Source organism: Haematobia irritans, chromosome 2 (genome assembly GCF_050003625.1).
Source record: "Haematobia irritans isolate KBUSLIRL chromosome 2, ASM5000362v1, whole genome shotgun sequence".
Classification (NCBI taxonomy): domain Eukaryota; kingdom Metazoa; phylum Arthropoda; class Insecta; order Diptera; family Muscidae; genus Haematobia; species Haematobia irritans.
This window is the reverse complement of record NC_134398.1, coordinates 20,619,799-20,639,889: the sequence shown is the minus strand read 5'-3', so window position 1 is coordinate 20,639,889 and position 20,091 is coordinate 20,619,799. Positions and strand designations below refer to the sequence as shown.

At 35.0% G+C, this 20,091-nt stretch overlaps 1 protein-coding gene across 1 annotated transcript; it reads right to left on the bottom strand.

The window, feature by feature from the left end:
* Positions 1–5,269: 5,269 nt before the first annotated feature.
* Positions 5,270–17,186, bottom strand: LOC142224489 (uncharacterized). The gene is made up of 2 exons (XM_075294265.1): positions 15,534–17,186; positions 5,270–5,635 (listed from the first exon to the last, which is right to left on the bottom strand). The coding sequence occupies exons 1-2, from the start codon at positions 17,184–17,186 to the stop codon at positions 5,270–5,272; spliced, it is 2,019 nt and encodes a 672-aa protein (XP_075150380.1).
* Positions 17,187–20,091: the final 2,905 nt, after the last annotated feature.

The following is a 20,091-nucleotide window of genomic DNA, read 5'->3' as shown; positions in this document are numbered from 1 at the left end:
ATAGCACCCGTTCCACTCAAAACAGTGGGTACATATGTTGATAGAGGAACATAATGGTTAAGAGTATACTGATAGCTTAAATTTATATACAATTTACTTGGAGCCTTTCATTCTTTGGTTGGAGCTGCATATATATTTTTTTGTGGGTATGTGCGTGTGTGCTTTTTTCAATTCTCCTATCAGGCATTTAATAATTTTTTTTATTTCGTGTTTTTTTTTGTTCGCATGGCTCTGTACAAAAAAAAGAGGCCTTCATGTATGCTTGTATATAAATATATGGAAATATTTTTCATATTCATACGTTCACGATTTCAGATTGCAGAATTTTTTTTACCTATTCATTTCACCATAGTTTCTTTTTTTTTGCACTAACGATAGCACAGACGGTCTTATTAGTTTGTTGTTATTTTTGTAATATTACAAGGAGATTTTTCAAAAAAAAAAAAATAAATATCTCATGACATTATTCTAAAAAAAAAAAAAACAAGTATATACGGCCGTCAGTTCGGCCAGGCCGAATCTTATGTACCTGCACCATGGATTGCGTAGAAACTTCTACTAAAGACGGTCATCCACAAATAAATTACTTGGGTTGCGGCCGATGGCAAGGCATCTTAAAACTTCTTAACATCAACTTCTAAATTGTAAGTTAGTCCATGCGGGATATATAGTAGACAAAAGAAAGATCGATTAAATACGTACATATTCAGTTCTTGACCGGTATATATAGGGAAGAAATAATTACGAACCGATATGAATTTTTGTGCGATAATTATAGAGCCAGAATTGAAATATGGGGGGTCGCTTTATATGGGGGCTATATAAAGGGTGATTTGTTAAGAGCTTGATAACTTTTTTTTTTAAAAAAACGCATAAAATTTGCAAAATCTCATCGGTTCTTTATTTGAAACGTTAGATTGGTCCATGACATTTACTTTTTGAAGATAATTTCATTTAAATGTTGACCGCGGCTGCGTCTTAGGTGGTCCATTCGGAAAGTCCAATTTTGGGCAACTTTTTCGAGCATTTCGGCCGGAATAGCCCGAATTTCTTCGGAAATGTTGTCTTCCAAAGCTGGAATAGTTGCTGGCTTATTTCTGTAGACTTTAGACTTGACGTAGCCCCACAAAAAATAGTCTAAAGGCGTCAAATCGCATGATCTTGGTGGCCAACTTACCGGTCCATTTCTTGAGATGAATTGTTCTCCGAAGTTTTCCTCAAAATGGCCATAGAATCGCGAGCTGTGTGGCATGTAGCGCCATCTTGTTGAAACCACATGTCAACCAAGTTCAGTTCTTCCATTTTTGGCAACAAAAAGTTTGTTAGCATCGAACGATAGCGATCGCCATTCACCGTAACGTTGCGTCCAACAGCATCTTTGAAAAAATACGGTCCAATGATTCCACCAGCGTACAAACCACACCAAACAGTGCATTTTTCGGGATGCATGGGCAGTTCTTGAACGGCTTCTGGTTGCTCTTCACTCCAAATGCGGCAATTTTGCTTATTTACGTAGCCATTCAACCAGAAATGAGCCTCATCGCTGAACAAAATTTGTCGATAAAAAAGCGGATTTTCTGCCACTGATTTTGGTAATAAAATTCAATGATTTGCAAGCGTTGCTCGTTAGTAAGTCTATTCATGATGAAATGTCAAAGCATACTGAGCATCTTTCTCTTTGACACCATGTCTGAAATCCCACGTGATCTGTCAAATACTAATGCATGAAAATCCTAACCTCAAAAGAATCACCCTTTACAATTATGAACACGAGTCTACCAAAAATGGCAGATTTTTTACTAATTGGTTGATTGGTAGAATTCTTGATGTTTTGGAAGATTTTACAAAATATTCCTCTACAACTATGAAATGCTTCATAAATATTCTATAGAAATAACATTTTGATAAAATTTTCTACAGAAATAAAATTCTGACAAAATTTTCTATAGAAATTATATTCTTACAAAATTTCCTAAAAACATAATATGTTGACAAAATTTTCTATAGAAATACAATTTTGACAAAGTTTTCTATAGAAATATAAACTTTTGACAAAATTTTCTATTGCAATAAAATATTGGTAGATTATTTTTGGCTCGAGTGGCAATCGTGTTTTTTCTGTGATTGGGGATTGGTTTATTTGAGAGCTACATATAATATGGATCGATGCGGACCAATTTTGGCATGGTTGTTATCGGCCATACACTAGCGAAATGTACCAAATTTCAACCGGATCGGATGTCCCGCAAGCCAAATCTGGGGATCGGTTTATATGAGGTGTATATATAATTATAGATTGATGTGGACCAATTTTTGCATGGTTGTTAGGGACTAAAGGGTGATACGGTCAAAATTTGGTCAATATAAACTTGACGTATTTCTTTCAATTTTGCATTTAAAAAATCTGAACATGCCTCATTTTGAAGGTGTGTGTGTGTGTAGAATGTTGCTCCTATTTTGATTTTGGAATTCACTCTTCAGTTGTCAAAATGCCGTCCAAGCAAGAAGAGCAGCGTATCAAAATTTTGCTCGCGCATCGCGGAAATCCGAGCTACTCGCACCCAAAGCTGGCATCACTAAAAGTTGCCAAATCAACCGTTACAAATGTAATTAAAGTGTTTGGGGAACGTTTGTCGACAATCAGGAAGTCTGGATCGGGGGGAAATCGAAAACCGGAAGCCGCTGAGACGACAAAGAGATTTGCCGGTAGTTTCAAGCGAAACCCTAACCTCTCTCTCCGAGATGCCGCAAATAAGCTGGGTGTATCGTCTACAACCATGCATCGAGCCAAAAAACGAGCCGGACTATCGACTTACAAGAATGTGACTCCAAATCGCGATGATAAACAAAATACGACGGCCAAAGCGCGATCCCGGAGGCTGTACACGACGATGCTGACGAAGTTTGACTGCGTGGTAATGGACGACGAAACCTACGTCAAAGCCGACTACAAGCAGCTTCCGGGACAGGAGTTTTATATGGCAAAAGGAAGGGGAAAGGTAGCAGATATTTTCAAGCACATAAAACTGTCAAAGTTCGCAAAGAAATATCTGGTTTGGCAAGCCATCTGTACCTGTGGCTTGAAAAGCAGCATTTTCCGGGATTGTCAACCAAGAAATTTACGTGAAAGAGTGTTTGAATAAACGTCTGCTGCCTTTCCTGAAGAAACACGGTTGTTCCGTACTGTTTTGGCCGGATTTGGCATCTTGCCATTACGGTAAAAAGGCCATTGAGTGGTACGCCGCCAACAACGGTGGCGGCAGGTGGTTCCCAAGGACAAGAACTCTCCCAACACGCCAGAGCTCCGCCCAATTGAGAAATACTGGGCTATTGTCAAGCGGAACCTAAAGAAGACCAAAAAAACTGCTAAGCAGCAGTTCAAGGCAAACTGGCTTTCTGCGGCGAAGAAAGTGAACAAGGTGGCTGTACAAAATCTGATGGCAGGTGTCAAGCGTGAGGCCCGCCAATTCGGATTTGGAAAAGCGAAAGCCTAACTGAATATTTTTCCTGGATGTTATACTAATTGAACTTGAAAAAGAAATTTAATTTGTTTTTTTAAATAAACGATTTCACCGATTTACACGCGTTTTCCCTTGACCAAATTTTGACCGTATCACCCTTTATATCCTAACAACACGTACCAAATTTCAACCGGATCGGATGAAATTTGCTTCTCAAAGAAGCTCCTCAAGCCAAATCTGGAGATCGGTTTATATGAAGCTATATATAATTGTGGACCGATGTGAACCAATTTTTGCATGGTTGTTATACCAGCACCTTATGCCAAATTTCAGCCGGATCGGATGAAATTTGCTTCTCTTTGAGGCTCCGCAAGCAAAATCTGGGGATCGGTTTATATGGGGCTATATATAATTATGGACCGATGTGGACCAATTTTTGCATGGATTAAATTTCAGCCAGATCGGATGAAATATGCTTCTTTTAGAGGATCCGCAAGCCAAATCTGGGGGTCCGTTTATAAAGGGTGGTTAAAATTTCAAGGGCCGATATTGATTTTGAATAAAACACAAACTATTTAGGAAATTATTGTAATTTTATTTTATTATGATATATTGGTATTACTCAATTATGTATGGAACAAAATATCGGCCAAAGGGGCGCGGCGACCTCGGCGGCACACCTTCATCCGATGGTCCATATTTTCGATGACGCTGAGGCATAATGGAGGTTCTATGCCGTTAATGTGCCGAATTATCTCATCCTTTAGCTCTTGAATTGTTGCTGGCTTATCGACGTAGACCTTTTCTTTCAAATAACCCCAAAGAAAAAAGTCCAACGGTGTCAAATCACATGATCTTGGCGGCCAATTGACATCGCCATTACGTGAGATAACACGGCCATTGAATTTGTTGTGCTAAAGAGCCATTGTTTCGTTAGCTGTGTGGCAAGTGGCACCGTCCTGCTGAAAACACATATCGTCCATATCCATATCTTCCAATTCGGGCCATAAAAAATTCGTTATGATCTCACGATAGCGAACACCATTCACAGTAACTGCCTGACGGGCCTCATTTTGGAAGAAATACGGCCCGATGATGCCGCCAGCCCATAAACCGCACCAAACAGTCACTCTTTGTGGGTGCATTGGTTTTTCGATGCGGCAATTCTGTTTATTGACGAATCCACTGAGGTGAAAATGTGCCTTATCACTGAAGATGATTTTCTTCGAAAATTGATCATCCACTGTTGCCCTTTCTTGGAAGCATTCTGCCCATTCACGACGTCCATGGTTCAAATTGATTAAGTCTGAAATAGAGAAATGTCAAATAAAATTCGGAAAAAAACTTTAGGTGTGGTTCACATTCAACATCGGCCCTTACAATTTAACCACCCTTTATAGGGGCTATATGTAAAAGTGAACCGATATGGACCATTTGCAATACTATCCGACCTACATCAATAACAACTACTTGTGCCAAGTTTCAAGTCGATAGCTTGTTTCGTTCGGAAGTTAGCATGATTTCAACAGACGGAAGGACGGACATGCTTAGATCGACTCAGAATTTCACCACGACCCAGAATATATACTTTATGGGGCCATAGAGCAATATTTCGATGTGTTACAAACGGAAGGACAAAGTTAATATACCCCCCATTCTATGGTGGAGGGTATAATAACAGGCAAATTTCGCCCAAGCGAAGCAACTCCTTTCCTCTTTCCAGTGTAACTTTTTTGTGCATCGGTGAACTTTTGGCCTTTGTGGAACTTCAATGGATTTACTCTAAGATAATTAGAATTCAATTAAATCTAACTTTCACTTTTCGGATCTTTTCTGGTGTCTTTACCGATTTTTTTCTTGTCCAGTTTTTGGTACGATGTAACATTGCCAGTATCACGATAAAGAGGAATGGTACGAGACATGAACGATTTATTCACAGTTGAATGCTGGATGGCTCTAACGATAACCACTTTTGATTTTCCAGCCAAATATACAGCAATATTCTCGAGGGAGCCTCTTACCCCTAGATGACGTGTCCCCAGGAGATGGATAGAGAAATGCTTCGCAGATATGGGTGGTAAGAGAGAAGTGAAATACCTCCGCGGACCAGCAGGTAGCAGTGTCTCTTCCGTACGTGAGTGGCTGCAAACATAGATGTACTCAAAGAAAATCGGCTAAAACGATGATGGAAAACATAAAACCCATCAGAAGGCAATGAGAAACCATCCATGTTTTTATCCCTTGAAAACCACATACGGTCCTCAATCTCCGGTAACATGAGGGTTCCAAAAAATCACATATCTGTCCTTTAGAAACGTTTTCGTCTTCATCGAAACACGTTCCCGGGGTGCTGTACATTTATCTGCTGTATTTAATCGGCTGCAAAAACTCTCTCGATGTCATCATCGGAAAAATTTTGCATACGCCCCACGTTGGGCGCCACTTAGTTCAATACTCGCTTCTCTCCAGATAATCAATACTTTGGCATATCTTCAATACTCGCTTCTCTCCAGATAATCAATACTTTGGCATCTCTTGAAATACCTACTGTCTCACCTATCTTGGGCACCTTTAATTGGCGAGATTGTGGATTTTCAAAAGCCCCACGTTGTGCATCAGAAACCCACCGGAATTTCCCTTTGATAGGTCATTTCTCTGTTCTCATTGTTACGCTTGTTCTCCGTAATGAGGAAATATGACATTCATTGCTTAGACAGATTTTTCATACCCAAACTTTCATGTAGGATATGACCTAAGCCTTGTTTTGAGATGCCTACAATCTCATCTAGCATGCGCCTCATAAAATGGCGAGATTATGGATTTGAAGACGCCCCACGTTGGGCGCCACTTAGTTCGTTAATCTCTATAATGAACAAGAACAGACTCATAACTAAGCATGAGCAGAATGTAGCCACGCTCAGAGCAAAAGGTCCAGTGTTTTCATTGTTTTGATTACGCTCCACGTTGGGCGCCACTAAGTTCTCTACACTCTCTCTCTCTCTCTCTCTCTCTAATGAACAAGAACAACTTCATAATTAAGCATGAGCAGAATGTAGCCACTCTCAGAGAGAAAGGACTGGTGGTTTCATCAATCGGTAAGATTTTGGATTTGTATATGCCCATATTGGGAGCCACTTAGTTCGTTAATCTCCCACCTTGGGCGCTACTTAGTTCGTTAATCGCTCTAATGAACAAGAACATGCCTCATAACTAAGCATGACCAGAATGTAGCCACGTTCAGAAAGAAAGGACCAGTGTTTTAATCAATCGGCAAGATTTTGGATTTGCATACGCTCCACGTTGGGCGCTACTTAGTTCGTTAATCGCTCTAATGAACAAGAACAAGCCTCATAACTAAGCATGACCAGATGAAGCCACGTTCAGAAAGAAAGGACCATTGTTTTAATCAATCGGCAAGATTTTGGATTTGCATACGCCCCACGTTGGGCGCTACTTAGTTCATTAATCGCTCTAATAAACAAGATCAGCCTCATAACAAAGCATGACCAGAATGTAGCCACGTTCAGAGCGAAAGGACAAGTGGTTTAATCAACCGGCAAGATTTTGGATTTGCATACGCCCCACGTTGGGCGCTACTTAGTTCGTTAGTCGCCCTAATGAACAAGAACAAGCCTCATAACTAAGCATGACCAGAATGTAGCCACGTTCAGAAAGAAAGGACCAGTGTTTTAATCAATCGGCAAGATTTTGGATTCGCATACGTCCCACGTTGGGCGCTACTTAGTTCGTTAATCGCTCTAATGAACAAGAGTAAGCCTCATAGCTAAGCATGACCAGAATGTAGCCACGCTCAGGGTGAAAGGGCCTAAACATATTTACGGTACACAGAATCTAAATGTTTTCTGATTTTGAAGCACGATGTATTTTTTAAAAACCATAGCCCATATTGAGAGACAAGTCGAAATGTCCGTTTGACAGATAAATCTTACTATGCTTTCGATTTATTCAGACTACCACAATTTCAGGAATTGATGTGTTAGCCAGATTTTCTTTAATTTGTCATTATTATCTTCATCACATAGTCGACTTCAACCAACTTGTCCATAATCTCCCTCTCAGTTCTTTTTGCATTCTGGCTAGTATCATCATGTGGCGTCCAGTATTGGTACACTTGTATGAATCAGTCTTTAGTCTTCTGGTTTGCACTCCTATAGCGACTTCAAATTCAATGGTATGAATTCCCAACCAACCAACTCCTGGAACATGGTGAAATGAGGGGTGGGAATAGGAAGAACATGAATGAATGAATAAATGTTGATACAACAACATTTTGTTGGCATATTTTATGCAATGACAATGGCTTTGGCCTCACCGCTGTTGGTACTTTATAAATCATTTGAGATAAGCTTCTGTACAACGTGCAACACCTGATGTCATACAGAAATTCATACCCACCCCCGCTTCAGCTACCTCACTCCATTATCAATGGCCTCGTTCTCTTCTCAGCTTTAGTAAAGAGTTCTTGTTTCATTTTCGTTTTTTTTTTTTCTGTTGCCTACCCGATTTGCCACTCTCCAGCACCTAGGAGACAAATGTTGTTTGCCATTTTTATGCTGGTCTATCTATTTGGTCGAACATGTTGCCTGTAATGGCCTTTGCTCCCGAAAACCAGGGAGAATGAAAACATCCAGTGAATACAATTCATTCCATTTACTATGTTGTACTATTATAACAACTACTGCTGCTTAACTTACTACTACTACTACTAGGATTGCTACGGACTATAGTTGTAGCTTGAAGTGTGTTACAGGTACTTTTTTTTAGTTAGCGATCCCGGATCCTTTGGAAAACATGCCTTTAGGTTAAAAATGGCAAAACACTTTTATGTTAAATGGTTATTGTTTGCATGTTCAGTAGATGATAATTGAATATGGGATACCCTTCTTTGAGTATATACATATTTATAGGTCAACAGTTAGATGTGTAATAAATAAAAAAATACTATCGTTATCATTTGGTTTATTAAAAATTATTCAGATTATTTAAACGGCATTGTGATCGATCATGTAAATATTTGAGTAAATCGGATAAACAAATTTTGTCAAAATTTTATTTCTATAGAAATTTTTGTCACAAATTTATTCCTATAGAAAATTTTGTCAGAATTTTATTTCTATAGAAAATTTTGTCAAAATTTTATTTCTATAGAAAATTTCGTTAAAATTTAATTTTTATAGAAAATTTTGATAAAATTTGATTTTTATAGAAAAATTTGTGAAAATTTGATTTTTATAGAAAATTTTGTGAAAATTTGATTCTTATAGAATATTTTATCAAAATTTTATTTCTATAAAAATTTTTGTCAAAATTGTATTTTTATAGAAAATTTTGTCAAAATTTTATTTTTATAGAAAATTTTGTCAACATATTATTTCTATAGAAAATTTTGTCAACATATTATTTCTATAGAAAATTTTTTCAAAATTTTAATTCTACAGAAAATTTTGTCAAAATTTTAATTCTATACAATTTAATTCTATACTATAAATTCTATAAATTCTATACTAGTTAATTTCTATAGAATTTTTTTTCAAAATTTTATTTCTTTAGAAAATTTTTTAAAACAATTTTTTCTACAGTAAATTTTGTCAACATTTATGGTGTCTATATTTAAACCAGGGCCATTAAATCCAACCATCACCTTGACTTGCTTGCAGACAGAAAAAATCTGTGCCAAATCTCAGCACTATCGCGACATTTATTCTCCTAGAATTTCCCACTGATCAAGAATATATTTACTTTGCTTATAAGTCGGAAATCGATATTTCGATGTGTTACAAACACAATGACACTCTTAATCCCCATAACCATTCTATGGTGGTGTGAATAAAAATGCAGTGCACTCGCGGTAACGTGAACTAATTTAAACCAAGAGAGTTCACGTTATCGAAAATGTTCACGTTATCGAAAATGTTCACGTTAGCGAACTTCAGCGAATTTCACAACAAAACATAGCGATATTCGAAAGTTTTACATGTTCTAGCGTGATAGTCTTTTTTTTTTTGTTATAAGTAATATTAAAAACTTAATTTAATTTCATGAAAAAAATTAAAAGAAAAGAGAAAAAGAGATTGGAAAAATATCAGTGGGTATGAAATTATAACGCAATTTAAAATAATAATTAAAATTCACAAAAAAAAAACGATCTAAGAAATTCCGTAGGTATATTTGAAATTGTACTTGGCATTGTGAATCTGCCTTTAACGTCAATTTTCTTGGTTGTCAGCGTTACGGAGTAGTTAGTGTAAGAAAAAGCTTCTTCACGTTATGCGGTATTTACGTTGAGCGGTGTTTACGTTACCGCGAGTGCACTGTACTGCAATATGTTGAATTCAAGGGCACGTATGATTAACTAGGTTAGGTTAAAGTGGCAGCCCGATTAAGATTCAGGCTCACTTAGACTATTCAGTCCATTGTGATACCACATTAACTAAAAGTACCTATTACATATGGGCACTTCTAGTTTTAACCGCTGAACCTTCTTGATTATTTTTCTTTGTTGAACCAACCAGATTGTTCCAAAAATATTAGCAGACTGCTTAAGTTAACGTTTTCCAGATCCGCCAGTAATCTGAAGCTATATGCTCCTAAAAGTTGCTTGCGCTTTACACAAAATGCAGGACACTCACACAAGAGGTGTTTAATTGATTCTTTTTCCTCCGCATCATGACAGCTCATACAATAGTCATTATACTTCGCGCCAATAGTTTTTGCAAAATCTCCTATCAGGCAGCGACCCGTTATAGCAGATATCAGGAGTGATATCTGACGTCTCGAGAACATCAGCATATCTAGTGTGCGGTTTAAGTTGAAATGGGGCCATATTTGCTTGGTGTCGTTACAACCCTTGCAATTCTCCCATCGAACATTTGCCATCATAACAGCCTTCTCACGCAGCATGAGCTTGCAGGTAGCTAGGGGCATACCAACAAATTCTAGTTCCCCTGGAATATGTAAGGTAGTCCCTAGCCTTGCCAACTCATCCGCTTCGCAGTTCCCCGGTATGTTCCTATGGCCAGGCACCCATATTAGGTGAATATTGTACTGCTCAGCCATCTCATTGAGAGATTTGCGGCAATCGATGGCCGTTTTCGAGTTGAGGAACACAGAGTCCAAGGATTTTATTGCAGGTTGACTGTCTGAGTATATATTAATGCCCACATTTTTTGGAACATTACTTCTCAGCCAATTCGCCACCTCTCTTATTGCTAATATTTCAGCCTGAAAAACACTACAGTGATCAGGTAATCTTTTCGCTATTCGAAGTTCCAGATCTTTAGAATATACTCCGAAACCCACTTGGCCATCCAATTTGGAGCCATCAGTGTAGAAATCTATATATCTTTTATTCCCCGGGGTCCGTGTACACCACGCCTCACTGTTGGGAATTAGAGTCTCAAACTTTTTGTCGAAAAGTGGACTCGCCAAAGTGTAATCCACTACGTTAGGCACATCTGGCATTATTTTGAGGACCGAACTGTGACCGTAACTTTTTTCCGACCACAGCGATAGCTCGCGCAACCGCACAGCCGTTGTTGCAGCTGACTGTTTGGCCAAAATGTCTAAAGGCAATAGATGCAGTATGACATTAAGGGAGTTTGTTCCTGTCTTGCTGAATGCACCTGAGATACACAAGCACGCCATACGCTGAACTTTATATAAACCTGTCGGTTGCTGAAGTGCCGGCCACCAGACTACAACACCATATAGCATTATAGGTCTAACCACTGCCGTGTATAGCCAATGTACAATTTTTGGTTTCAGTCCCCACTTTTTCCCTATTGCCTTTTTGCACGAGTATAAAGCTACCGTTGCTTTCCTCGCCCTTTCTTCAATATTAAGCTTAAAGTTCAGCTTCCTGTCCAAAATAACGCCAAGGTATTTAACTAACAGCAAATATTTCAAGTAGAGTCATACGACACCATGTACTATCGAATCAAAGATAAATTACTTGGCACACTAAAAACGATTTCGAGTTTTGCTTAACGGAGAAGAAGAATTTTTCTGATGCAAAGTTTTCTTCCTTGACCAAAAGTAAACCGATAAATTTTTCAATAAATGCGTTTTGTTTTAGACTAAAGAATATTCTATTGAACTGGGGTAAACCTCAATAGCTTGGATAAATCTGAATCACATCTTTAGTAGCATTGAAATCGTACTTAAATTGGATGATTTTTAGCAACATTGCTACAAAGGGGACGTTAAAAAGGAGCCATTATTCTAGTCTTTATCTTACAGAAATTTCTTGCTTGAATTTTTTGAATTTGATACTTGTAGTCGAGACTGGTTTTAAAAATTTATATTTTACAATCACGGTTGCCACTCGTGCCAAAAATAATCTACCACAATTTGAAGAAAATTTTACCACAAATCTATCAAATATAAAAAAAACAAGTATATACGGCAGTAAGTTCGGCCAGGCCGAATCTAATGTACCCTCCACCATGGATTGCGTAGAAACTTCTACGAAAGACTGTCATGCACAATCGAATTACTTGGGTTGTGGTATCTTAAACCTTCTTAACATCGTTTTCTAAATTGTGAGTTAGTCCATACGTGGTATATATTAGACAAAAAGTTATGTATAGTTAAGTCTACAAATAATTACGAATCGATATGGACTTTTTGCACGGTACGTAGAGAGCCAGAATTGAAATATGGGGGTCGCTTATTAGGGGCCTATATACAATTATGAACTTGATATGGACCAATTTTTTTTTTTTTTTTTGATTGGAGATCAATTTATCTGAGGTCTATATATAACTATAGACCGATATGGACCTAGTTAGGCATGGTTGTTAACGGCCATATACTAGCACAATGTACCAAATTTCAACTCACTCGGATGAAATTTGCTCCTCCAAGAGGCTCCAAAACCAAATCTCGGGATCGGTTTATATGGGGGCTATATATGATTATGGACTGATAAGGAGTACTTTTGGCATGGTTGTTAAATATCATATACTACCACCACGTACCAAATTTCAACCAGATCGGATGAATTTTGCTTCTCCAAAAGGTACCGGTGGTCAAATCTGGGTATCGGTTTATATGGGAGCCACCGTGGTGCAATGGTTAGCATGCCCGCCTTGTATATACGTCGTGGGTTCGATTCCTGCTACGACCGAACACCAAAAAGTTTTTCAGCGCTGGATTATCCCACTTCAGTAATGCTGGTGACATTTCTGAGGGTTTCAAAAGCTTCTCTAAGTGGTTTCACTGGAATGTGGAACGCCGTTCGGACTCGGCTATATAAAGGAGGTTCCTTGTCATTGAGCTTAACATGGAATCAGGCAGCACTCAGTGATAAGAGAGAAGTTCACCACTGTGGTATCACAATGGACTGAATAGTCTAAGTGAGCCTGATACATCGGGCTGCCCCGATGTATCAGGCTCACTTGGAGCTATATATAATTATGGAATGATAGGAACCAATTCCTGCATGGTTGTTGGATACCATATACTAACATCACGTACCAAATTCCAACCGAATAGGAAGAATATATAATTATGGACCGATATCAACCAATTTTTGCATGGGAGTTTGGAGCCATATACTAAATAAATAAATAAATAAATAAATAAAATAAAATAAAGATTCACATAAGATACAAAAAAAAATTCAACTGAATCAGATGAATTTTGGTCTTCCAAGAGGCTCCAGAGGCCAAATCGGGGGATCAGTTTATTTGGGGCTATATACAATTATGGACCGATGTGGACCATTTTTTGCTTGATTGTTAGAGACCATATACTAACACCATGTACCAAATTTCAGCCGGATCGGATGAAATTTGCTTCTCTTAGAGGCTCCACAAGCCAAATCGGGGGATCGGTTTATATGGGGGCTATATATAATTATGGACCGATGTGGACCAATTTTTGCATGGTTGTTAAAGACCATATACTAACACCATGTACCAAATTTCAGCCGGATCGGATGAAATTTGCCTCCCTTAGAGGCCTCGCAAGCCAAATTTGGGGTCCGTTTATATGGGGCTATACGTAAAAGTGGACCGATATGGCCCATTTGCAATACCATCCGACCTACATCAATAACAACTACTTGTGCCAAGTTTCAAGTCGATAGCTTGTTTCGGTCGGAAGTCAGCGTGAATTCAACAGACGGACGGACGGACAGACGGACGGACGGACATGCTCAGATCGACTCAGAATTTTACCACTACCCAAAATATATATACTTTATGGGGTCTTAGAGCAATATTTCGATGTGTTACAAACGGAATGACAAAGTTAATATACCCCCCCATCCTATGGTGGAGGGTATAAAAATATTTTGAAAATTGTGATTATTTGTTGTGCAGTTAGTATGAAACCAATGTTTATTTTTTTGTTGCAAAGAAAAGTTTTATCATTTTATTTTATTAATATTTACTTAATAATAAGAGATTTTTCAATTTCCCTAAATACATTTAATACTACCTTCGGCTTAATTTATTTTTAGAATTGCTAGTCTTCGAGGAATGTATTCCATAGACTGAATAAATAAATAAATTAGGATCTTTCTTTTTAGATACAATTTTTTGGGTGTATATATATCCTTGTGTCAAATTTTAAATATTGTAACGTTTTAACTTGTATCAGAAAGGGAGAATTTACTCACAATGGCCTTTAATAGTATGACCTGAGACGAAAATTAAAATTTTTAAAGATATCGAATTTATATAGAAAAATTTGTCAAGAAATTTTTTCAAAATTTTATTTTTTTATATAGAAAATTTTCCCAAAGTGTATTTGTGTAGAACATTTTTTCAAAATTATATTTCTATAGCCGATGGCGTTGTGTGATCTAATACGAAAATAAAAATTTTTACAAATATTGAATTCATGAAAATTTTGTCAAAATTTTACTTCTATAAGAAATTTTTTCAAAACTTTATTTCCATAGAAAATTTTGCCAAAATTTTATTTACATAGAAAATTTTGTCAAAATTTTATTTTTTTAAATTTTTTTTTAAATTTTATTTTTATAGAAAATTTTATCAAAATTTTATTTTTATAGAAAATTTTGTCAAAATTTTATTTTTATAGAAAATTTTCGCAAAATTGGATTTCTATACAAAAATTTTCTCAAAATTGGATTTCTATAGAAAACTTTCTCATAATTTTATTTCTATATATATTTTTTTCTCAATTGAAATACTTATTTCTTAGTATAGGGTATTCAAATTAGATTTTCCCCGTTTACAAAATTCTGTTTAAATTTGTGCAAATTGTGATAACATGACAATGTTCAAGAGGCTGCAGGTAAAACAAGAAAAAATGTTCTATTGCTTCAGGTTCCTATTGTTGTATTTTTTTTTTCTTGAAGTTTTACATAGTAGAAGTACCATTTTTTTTTGTGTGGAATTCTAGTATGGCCCAATAACATCAGTTGAGTTCATACAAACTAACAAAAATAACATCAACATCATGGCCATCACAATATTTCGCATAGTAAATTCATTGGCATACAAGGTTTGGGTTATAGCTTGATGCCCTTTAATACCCACCACCATGGGATATGGGTATACTAACTGTTTCATTCCGTTTGTAACGCATTGAAATATTGGTCTCAAGAATCAAAAATTATATTTATTTTTGATCAGAGTTAAATTCTAAGACTATCTAAAGATATACGTCTGCCCATCTGTCTAGGAGTCACCATGGTGTCTGTCTGTCTGGCAGCCTTTCGGGTGCAATGGTTAACATATTCGCTTTGTGTACATAGGGTAGTGGATATAACCCCATGTTCGGCCGAACACCAAACAGTGTTGCTGCATGTGATTTTTCCCCCAAATTTAGGATATTTTTTACCATATTCTTGATTTGGTGATTTGGGCTTTTTTTTTTTTTTTTTTTTTTTTTTTTTTAACTTTATTAACAAATAATATGAAATTATTAGTTAATTAATGTTAGCTATAGCTACATAGGCCTTAAGCTTAACATATAGTTAGGTACATAGTTGGTAAGTTAGATTTTAGTTTTGGTTATGTCTTAGATGTATCTATACAGGTTTGATTCTTTTAAAAATTTTAATAAAATGGATACGTTATGTGTAGTAGGATTGGATATAAATGAAATAGGGTTTTCCCCTTTAAATGCATTATGTTGTATGGTTCGCGTGTCATTGCATTCACGCATAATATGATCAAGAGTTCTATTAGGCACATTACAATTACAACTTGGGAGGTTTGGGGCATTGATGAGGTGACCGTGTGAAAGTAAAGTATGGCCTAATCTTAATCTAAAAATCTTTATTAGGTCTAATCTTGAAAGTTTTGATAGGTCAGAGTTTAGATAATCCTTGATTGAAATTCTGCTAGGATTTATTGATCTATACCAAGGACTCGGATGTAAAAAGGGGATATCATTGGCTTTTAAATGCTCTTGAACGAACCTGTATGAATCTCTTAAATTAAAATTCTCTGTTCCTATCAAAGGAGATTTTAAGCCCTGCTTTGCTACATTATCTGCGAATTCATTACCTGTTATATTGCAGTGACCAGGGGTCCAAATAAGTACAATTTTAGGATGTTTATCTATCAATTTACTTCTTATGTAATCTGTGTAGAAGTCGTTCGCAGTAATATTCCTGATCCTTTTAAGGGCGGATAGTGAATCAGAACAAATTGCAAATTTCCCTCTCTTGGTGGAGACTATCTTAATTGCTTCGAATATTGCTATTAATTCAGCGGTAAATGTTGAAGTGTGGTTAGGAAGAATTGATGTTTTCCAAATACTTTGGTTCCCTACTACGCTGTATGACACACAATCCTGTGATTTCGAAGCATCTGTGTAAAGAAATTCGTGGCTAGGCATATCCTCTTGGCTTTTCTTATGTAAAGTTTCAAATAAAATTGGATTATGTTGAAGTTTGTTATATCTACTAAGGGTCAAATCTACGCATCCTGACATTAGAAACCATGGAGGGAAGCGTTTCAGACGGTTAGTTTTGGGTAGTACTGAAAATAGACCTAGTTTTTTACATTCTTCAGTAACCCTATAAATCACTGATGGTATTCTAGGTACTTTTTTCCTATTAAGGCATTTCCGAAGAACTATTCTTAAAGGATCATTGGGTTCATATAAGTAGATTCTGGCTTGCTTATATAACGATAATCTAAATTGTGCAGTCAAAGGCAATATATTGGACTCAATATATAGATTACTAGTAGGAGTTGTTCTAAACGCTCCGAAGCAGAGTCTAAGAGCAGAATTAATTACTGTGTTGATTTTATTAAGATAAGACTTAGGGGAGGAACCGTAGAAGGGAAGCGTAAACCGTATACGAGATAGAATCAATGCATTCACAATGGATATGAGTGTGTCTGTACTGCAATTGTAGGACTTGCAAGCTAAACACTTTATAATGTTCAAATGTTTTTGAAGGGAGCCAATGAGTTTGTCAATATGAGTACTCCAAGAGTATCTCTTATTTATGTGCAAGCCAAGAATCCGTAAGGAATTTGCTTCATTTAGTATGTAATCGGAAGATTCTAGTAGGCATACGCAAGATTGTTTGCGGCAGATGTGAATAAATTTACATTTTGTAGAGGATAAGGAAGCTCCCGAAGTAACACTCCACCGTTGGATATTATTGAACGTTTCGTTTAGGTTAATCCGCGGATTTTTCTGTTTATTGGAAGAAACAATAATGTTAAAGTCGTCAGCAAAAGCGGTAAAATCAATTGATTTGTTCATGCGGAAGATTTTGCAAAGTTTATCATATGCAATAAGGAATAAAATAACTGATATCGGAGATCCCTGTGGTATTCCGTTATAAATTGAGTGAACATGAGAGTAGAACTTACGGATCCTTACGGTAAATCTTCTGTTCGACATAAAGCTGATGATATAGTTAATTATTTTAGGCCCAATTTTCCAATCTACCACATTCCTCATCAGCATCCTCTACTTGCAGCAAAACTATCAACCAATTATCAGAATAAATTCAGGCAGTTTATTAAACCCAACAACCCGAAACGTGCGTCCATCCAACCATCTTGCAGTCTATAGGGCTTTGCCCAAATAAATTTGACAAACATTCTTTTCCTCTGTTGGTTAAGCTACTCTTGTAGTTTAGTCAATGTATGGTTTTAAGCTGAAATAAAAAAAACAACAACAATGCTTAAAGAACAAAACCAACAATAACAAAACAAAACAAATGGAAAAAGAAGAGGAGGCACGCTCAAAATAAACCCAGCCATGTGAATTCAAATCGATGATTTGACAGTGGCATAGGAAAAGAGATATGTTTGTTTCGAATTTATTTGGCATAAGCCGGCTATCAATGTAAAACCTTTTTTCGGAGGGTTCAAGTGTGGTTTTTGTTGGGTTTAATAAACTGCCTGAATTTATTCTGATAATTGGTTGATAGTTTTGCTGCAAGTAGAGGATGCTGATGAGGAATGTGGTAATTCCGAAACGTGCGTCCATCCATCTTGCAGTCTATAGGGCTTTGCCCAAATAAATTTGACAAACATTCTTTTCCTCTGTTGGTTAAGCTACTCTTGTAGTTTAGTCAATGTATGGTTTTAAGCTGAAATAAAAAAAAAAACAACAACGAAATAAAATTTTGACAAAATTTTCTATAGAAATAAAATTTTGACAAAATTTTCTATAGAAATAAAATTTTGACAACATTTTCTGCAGAAATAAAATTTAAAAAAAAAATTCTATAGAAATAAAATTTTGTCGAAAAATTTTCTATAGATATAAAATTTGACAAAATTTTCTATAGAACTAAAATTTTGACAAAATTTTCTATAGATATAAAATTTGACAAAATTTTCTTAAGAACTAAAATTTTGACAAAATTTTCTATAGAAATAATATTTTGACAAAATTTTCCATAGAAATAAAATTTTGACAAATATTTTTCATAGAAATATAATATTGACAAAATTTTCGATATAAATAAAATTTTGATAAAAATTTCTATAGAAATAAAATTTTGACGAAAATTTCTATAGAAATGCAATTTTAACAAAATGTTCTTAGGAACAAAATTTTGACACAATTTTCAATGGAAATAAAATTTTGACAAAAGTTTCTACAGAAATAAAACTTTGACAAAATTTTCTTTAGAAATAAAAAGTTGACAAAATTTCTATAGAAATAAAATGTTTAGAAAATTTTCTATAAAAATAAAATTTTAAAAGTTGACAAAATTTTCTATAGAAATAAAATGTTGAGAAAATTTTCTATAGAAATAAAATTTTAAAAAAATTTTCTTAGGTACAAATTTTGACACAATTTTCAATGGAAATAAAATTTTGACAAAAGTTTCTTTAAAAATAAAATTTTGACAAAATTTTCTTTAGAAATAAAATTTTATTAAAACTTTCTCCTGTAATAAAAAAAAAAATTCTATAGAAACACAAATTTGACAAAATTTTCTATCGGAATAAAATTTTGACAAAATTTTCAATAAAAATAAAATGTTGATAACATTTGCGATAGAAATAAAATTTTGACAAAATTTTCCATAGAAATAAAATGTTGACAAAATTTTCCATAGAAATATAATATTGACAAAATTTTCTATAGAAATAAAATTTTGACAAAGCTTTCTATAGAAATAAAATTTTGACAAAATTGTCTATAGAAATAAAATTTTGACAAAAATTTCTATAGAAATAAAATTTTGACGAAAATTTCTATAGAAATAAAATATTGACAAAATTTTCTATAGACATAAAATTTTGACAAAATTTTCTATAGATATAAAATTTGAAAAATTTTCTATAGAACTAAAATATTGACAAAATTTTCTATAGAAATAATATTTTGATAACATTTTCCATAGAAATACAATTTTGACAAATATTTTTCATAAAAATATAATATTGACAAATAGTTCGATAAAAATAAAATTTTTATAAAAATTTCTATAGAAATAAAATGTTGAGAAAATTTTCTATAGAAATAAAATTTTAACAAAATTTTCTTAGGAACAAAATTTTGACACAATTTTCAATGGAAATAAAATTTTTACAAAAGTTTGTATAAAAATAAAATTTTGACAAAATTTTCTTTAGAAATAAAAATTTAACAAAATTTTCTACTGTAATAAAAAATTTCTAAATTTCTAATGAAACACAAATTTGACAAAATTTTCTATAGAAATAAAATTTTGACAACATTTTCTGCAGAAATAAAATTTAAAAAAAAAATCTATAGAAATAAAATTTTGACAAAATTTTATATAGAAAAAAATTTGAGAAATTTTTGGTGACAAATTTTTCAATAGAATTAAAATTTTGAAAAATGATCTATAGAATTAAAATTTTGACAAAATTTTCTATTGAAAAAAAATTTTTTTGAGTAAATTTGCTATAGAAATAAAATTTTGACAAAACCCTTCATATCTTTAGAGGATCCAGGTCAAATATGATGAACTATGGCGAGGACGTTGGGTATCTGCTGAAGGATGCGAGTGAACCAAGTAGATACGAGGTGAAAAGAACCGTGGGAACCGAAATTCTGACGGCGATAAATAGACAGAAGTTCAGGCCTATGGTAAGATTAGGCCTCAAATATGAGGACATTTGCAGAAGGTGTCTTTACCCGAAAGTTACAGAAGACTTCTACCACATCTTGTGTC

Coding starts and splice junctions, on each gene's coding strand:
- LOC142224489 (XM_075294265.1), bottom strand. CDS start 17,186: ATGAACAAATCAATTGATTTTACCGCTTTTGCTGACGACTTTAACATT. Junction 5,636..15,533: donor CCAATCCTACTACACATAAC/GTATCCATTTTA, acceptor TCATCGTTTTAG/CCGATTTTCTTTGAGTACAT.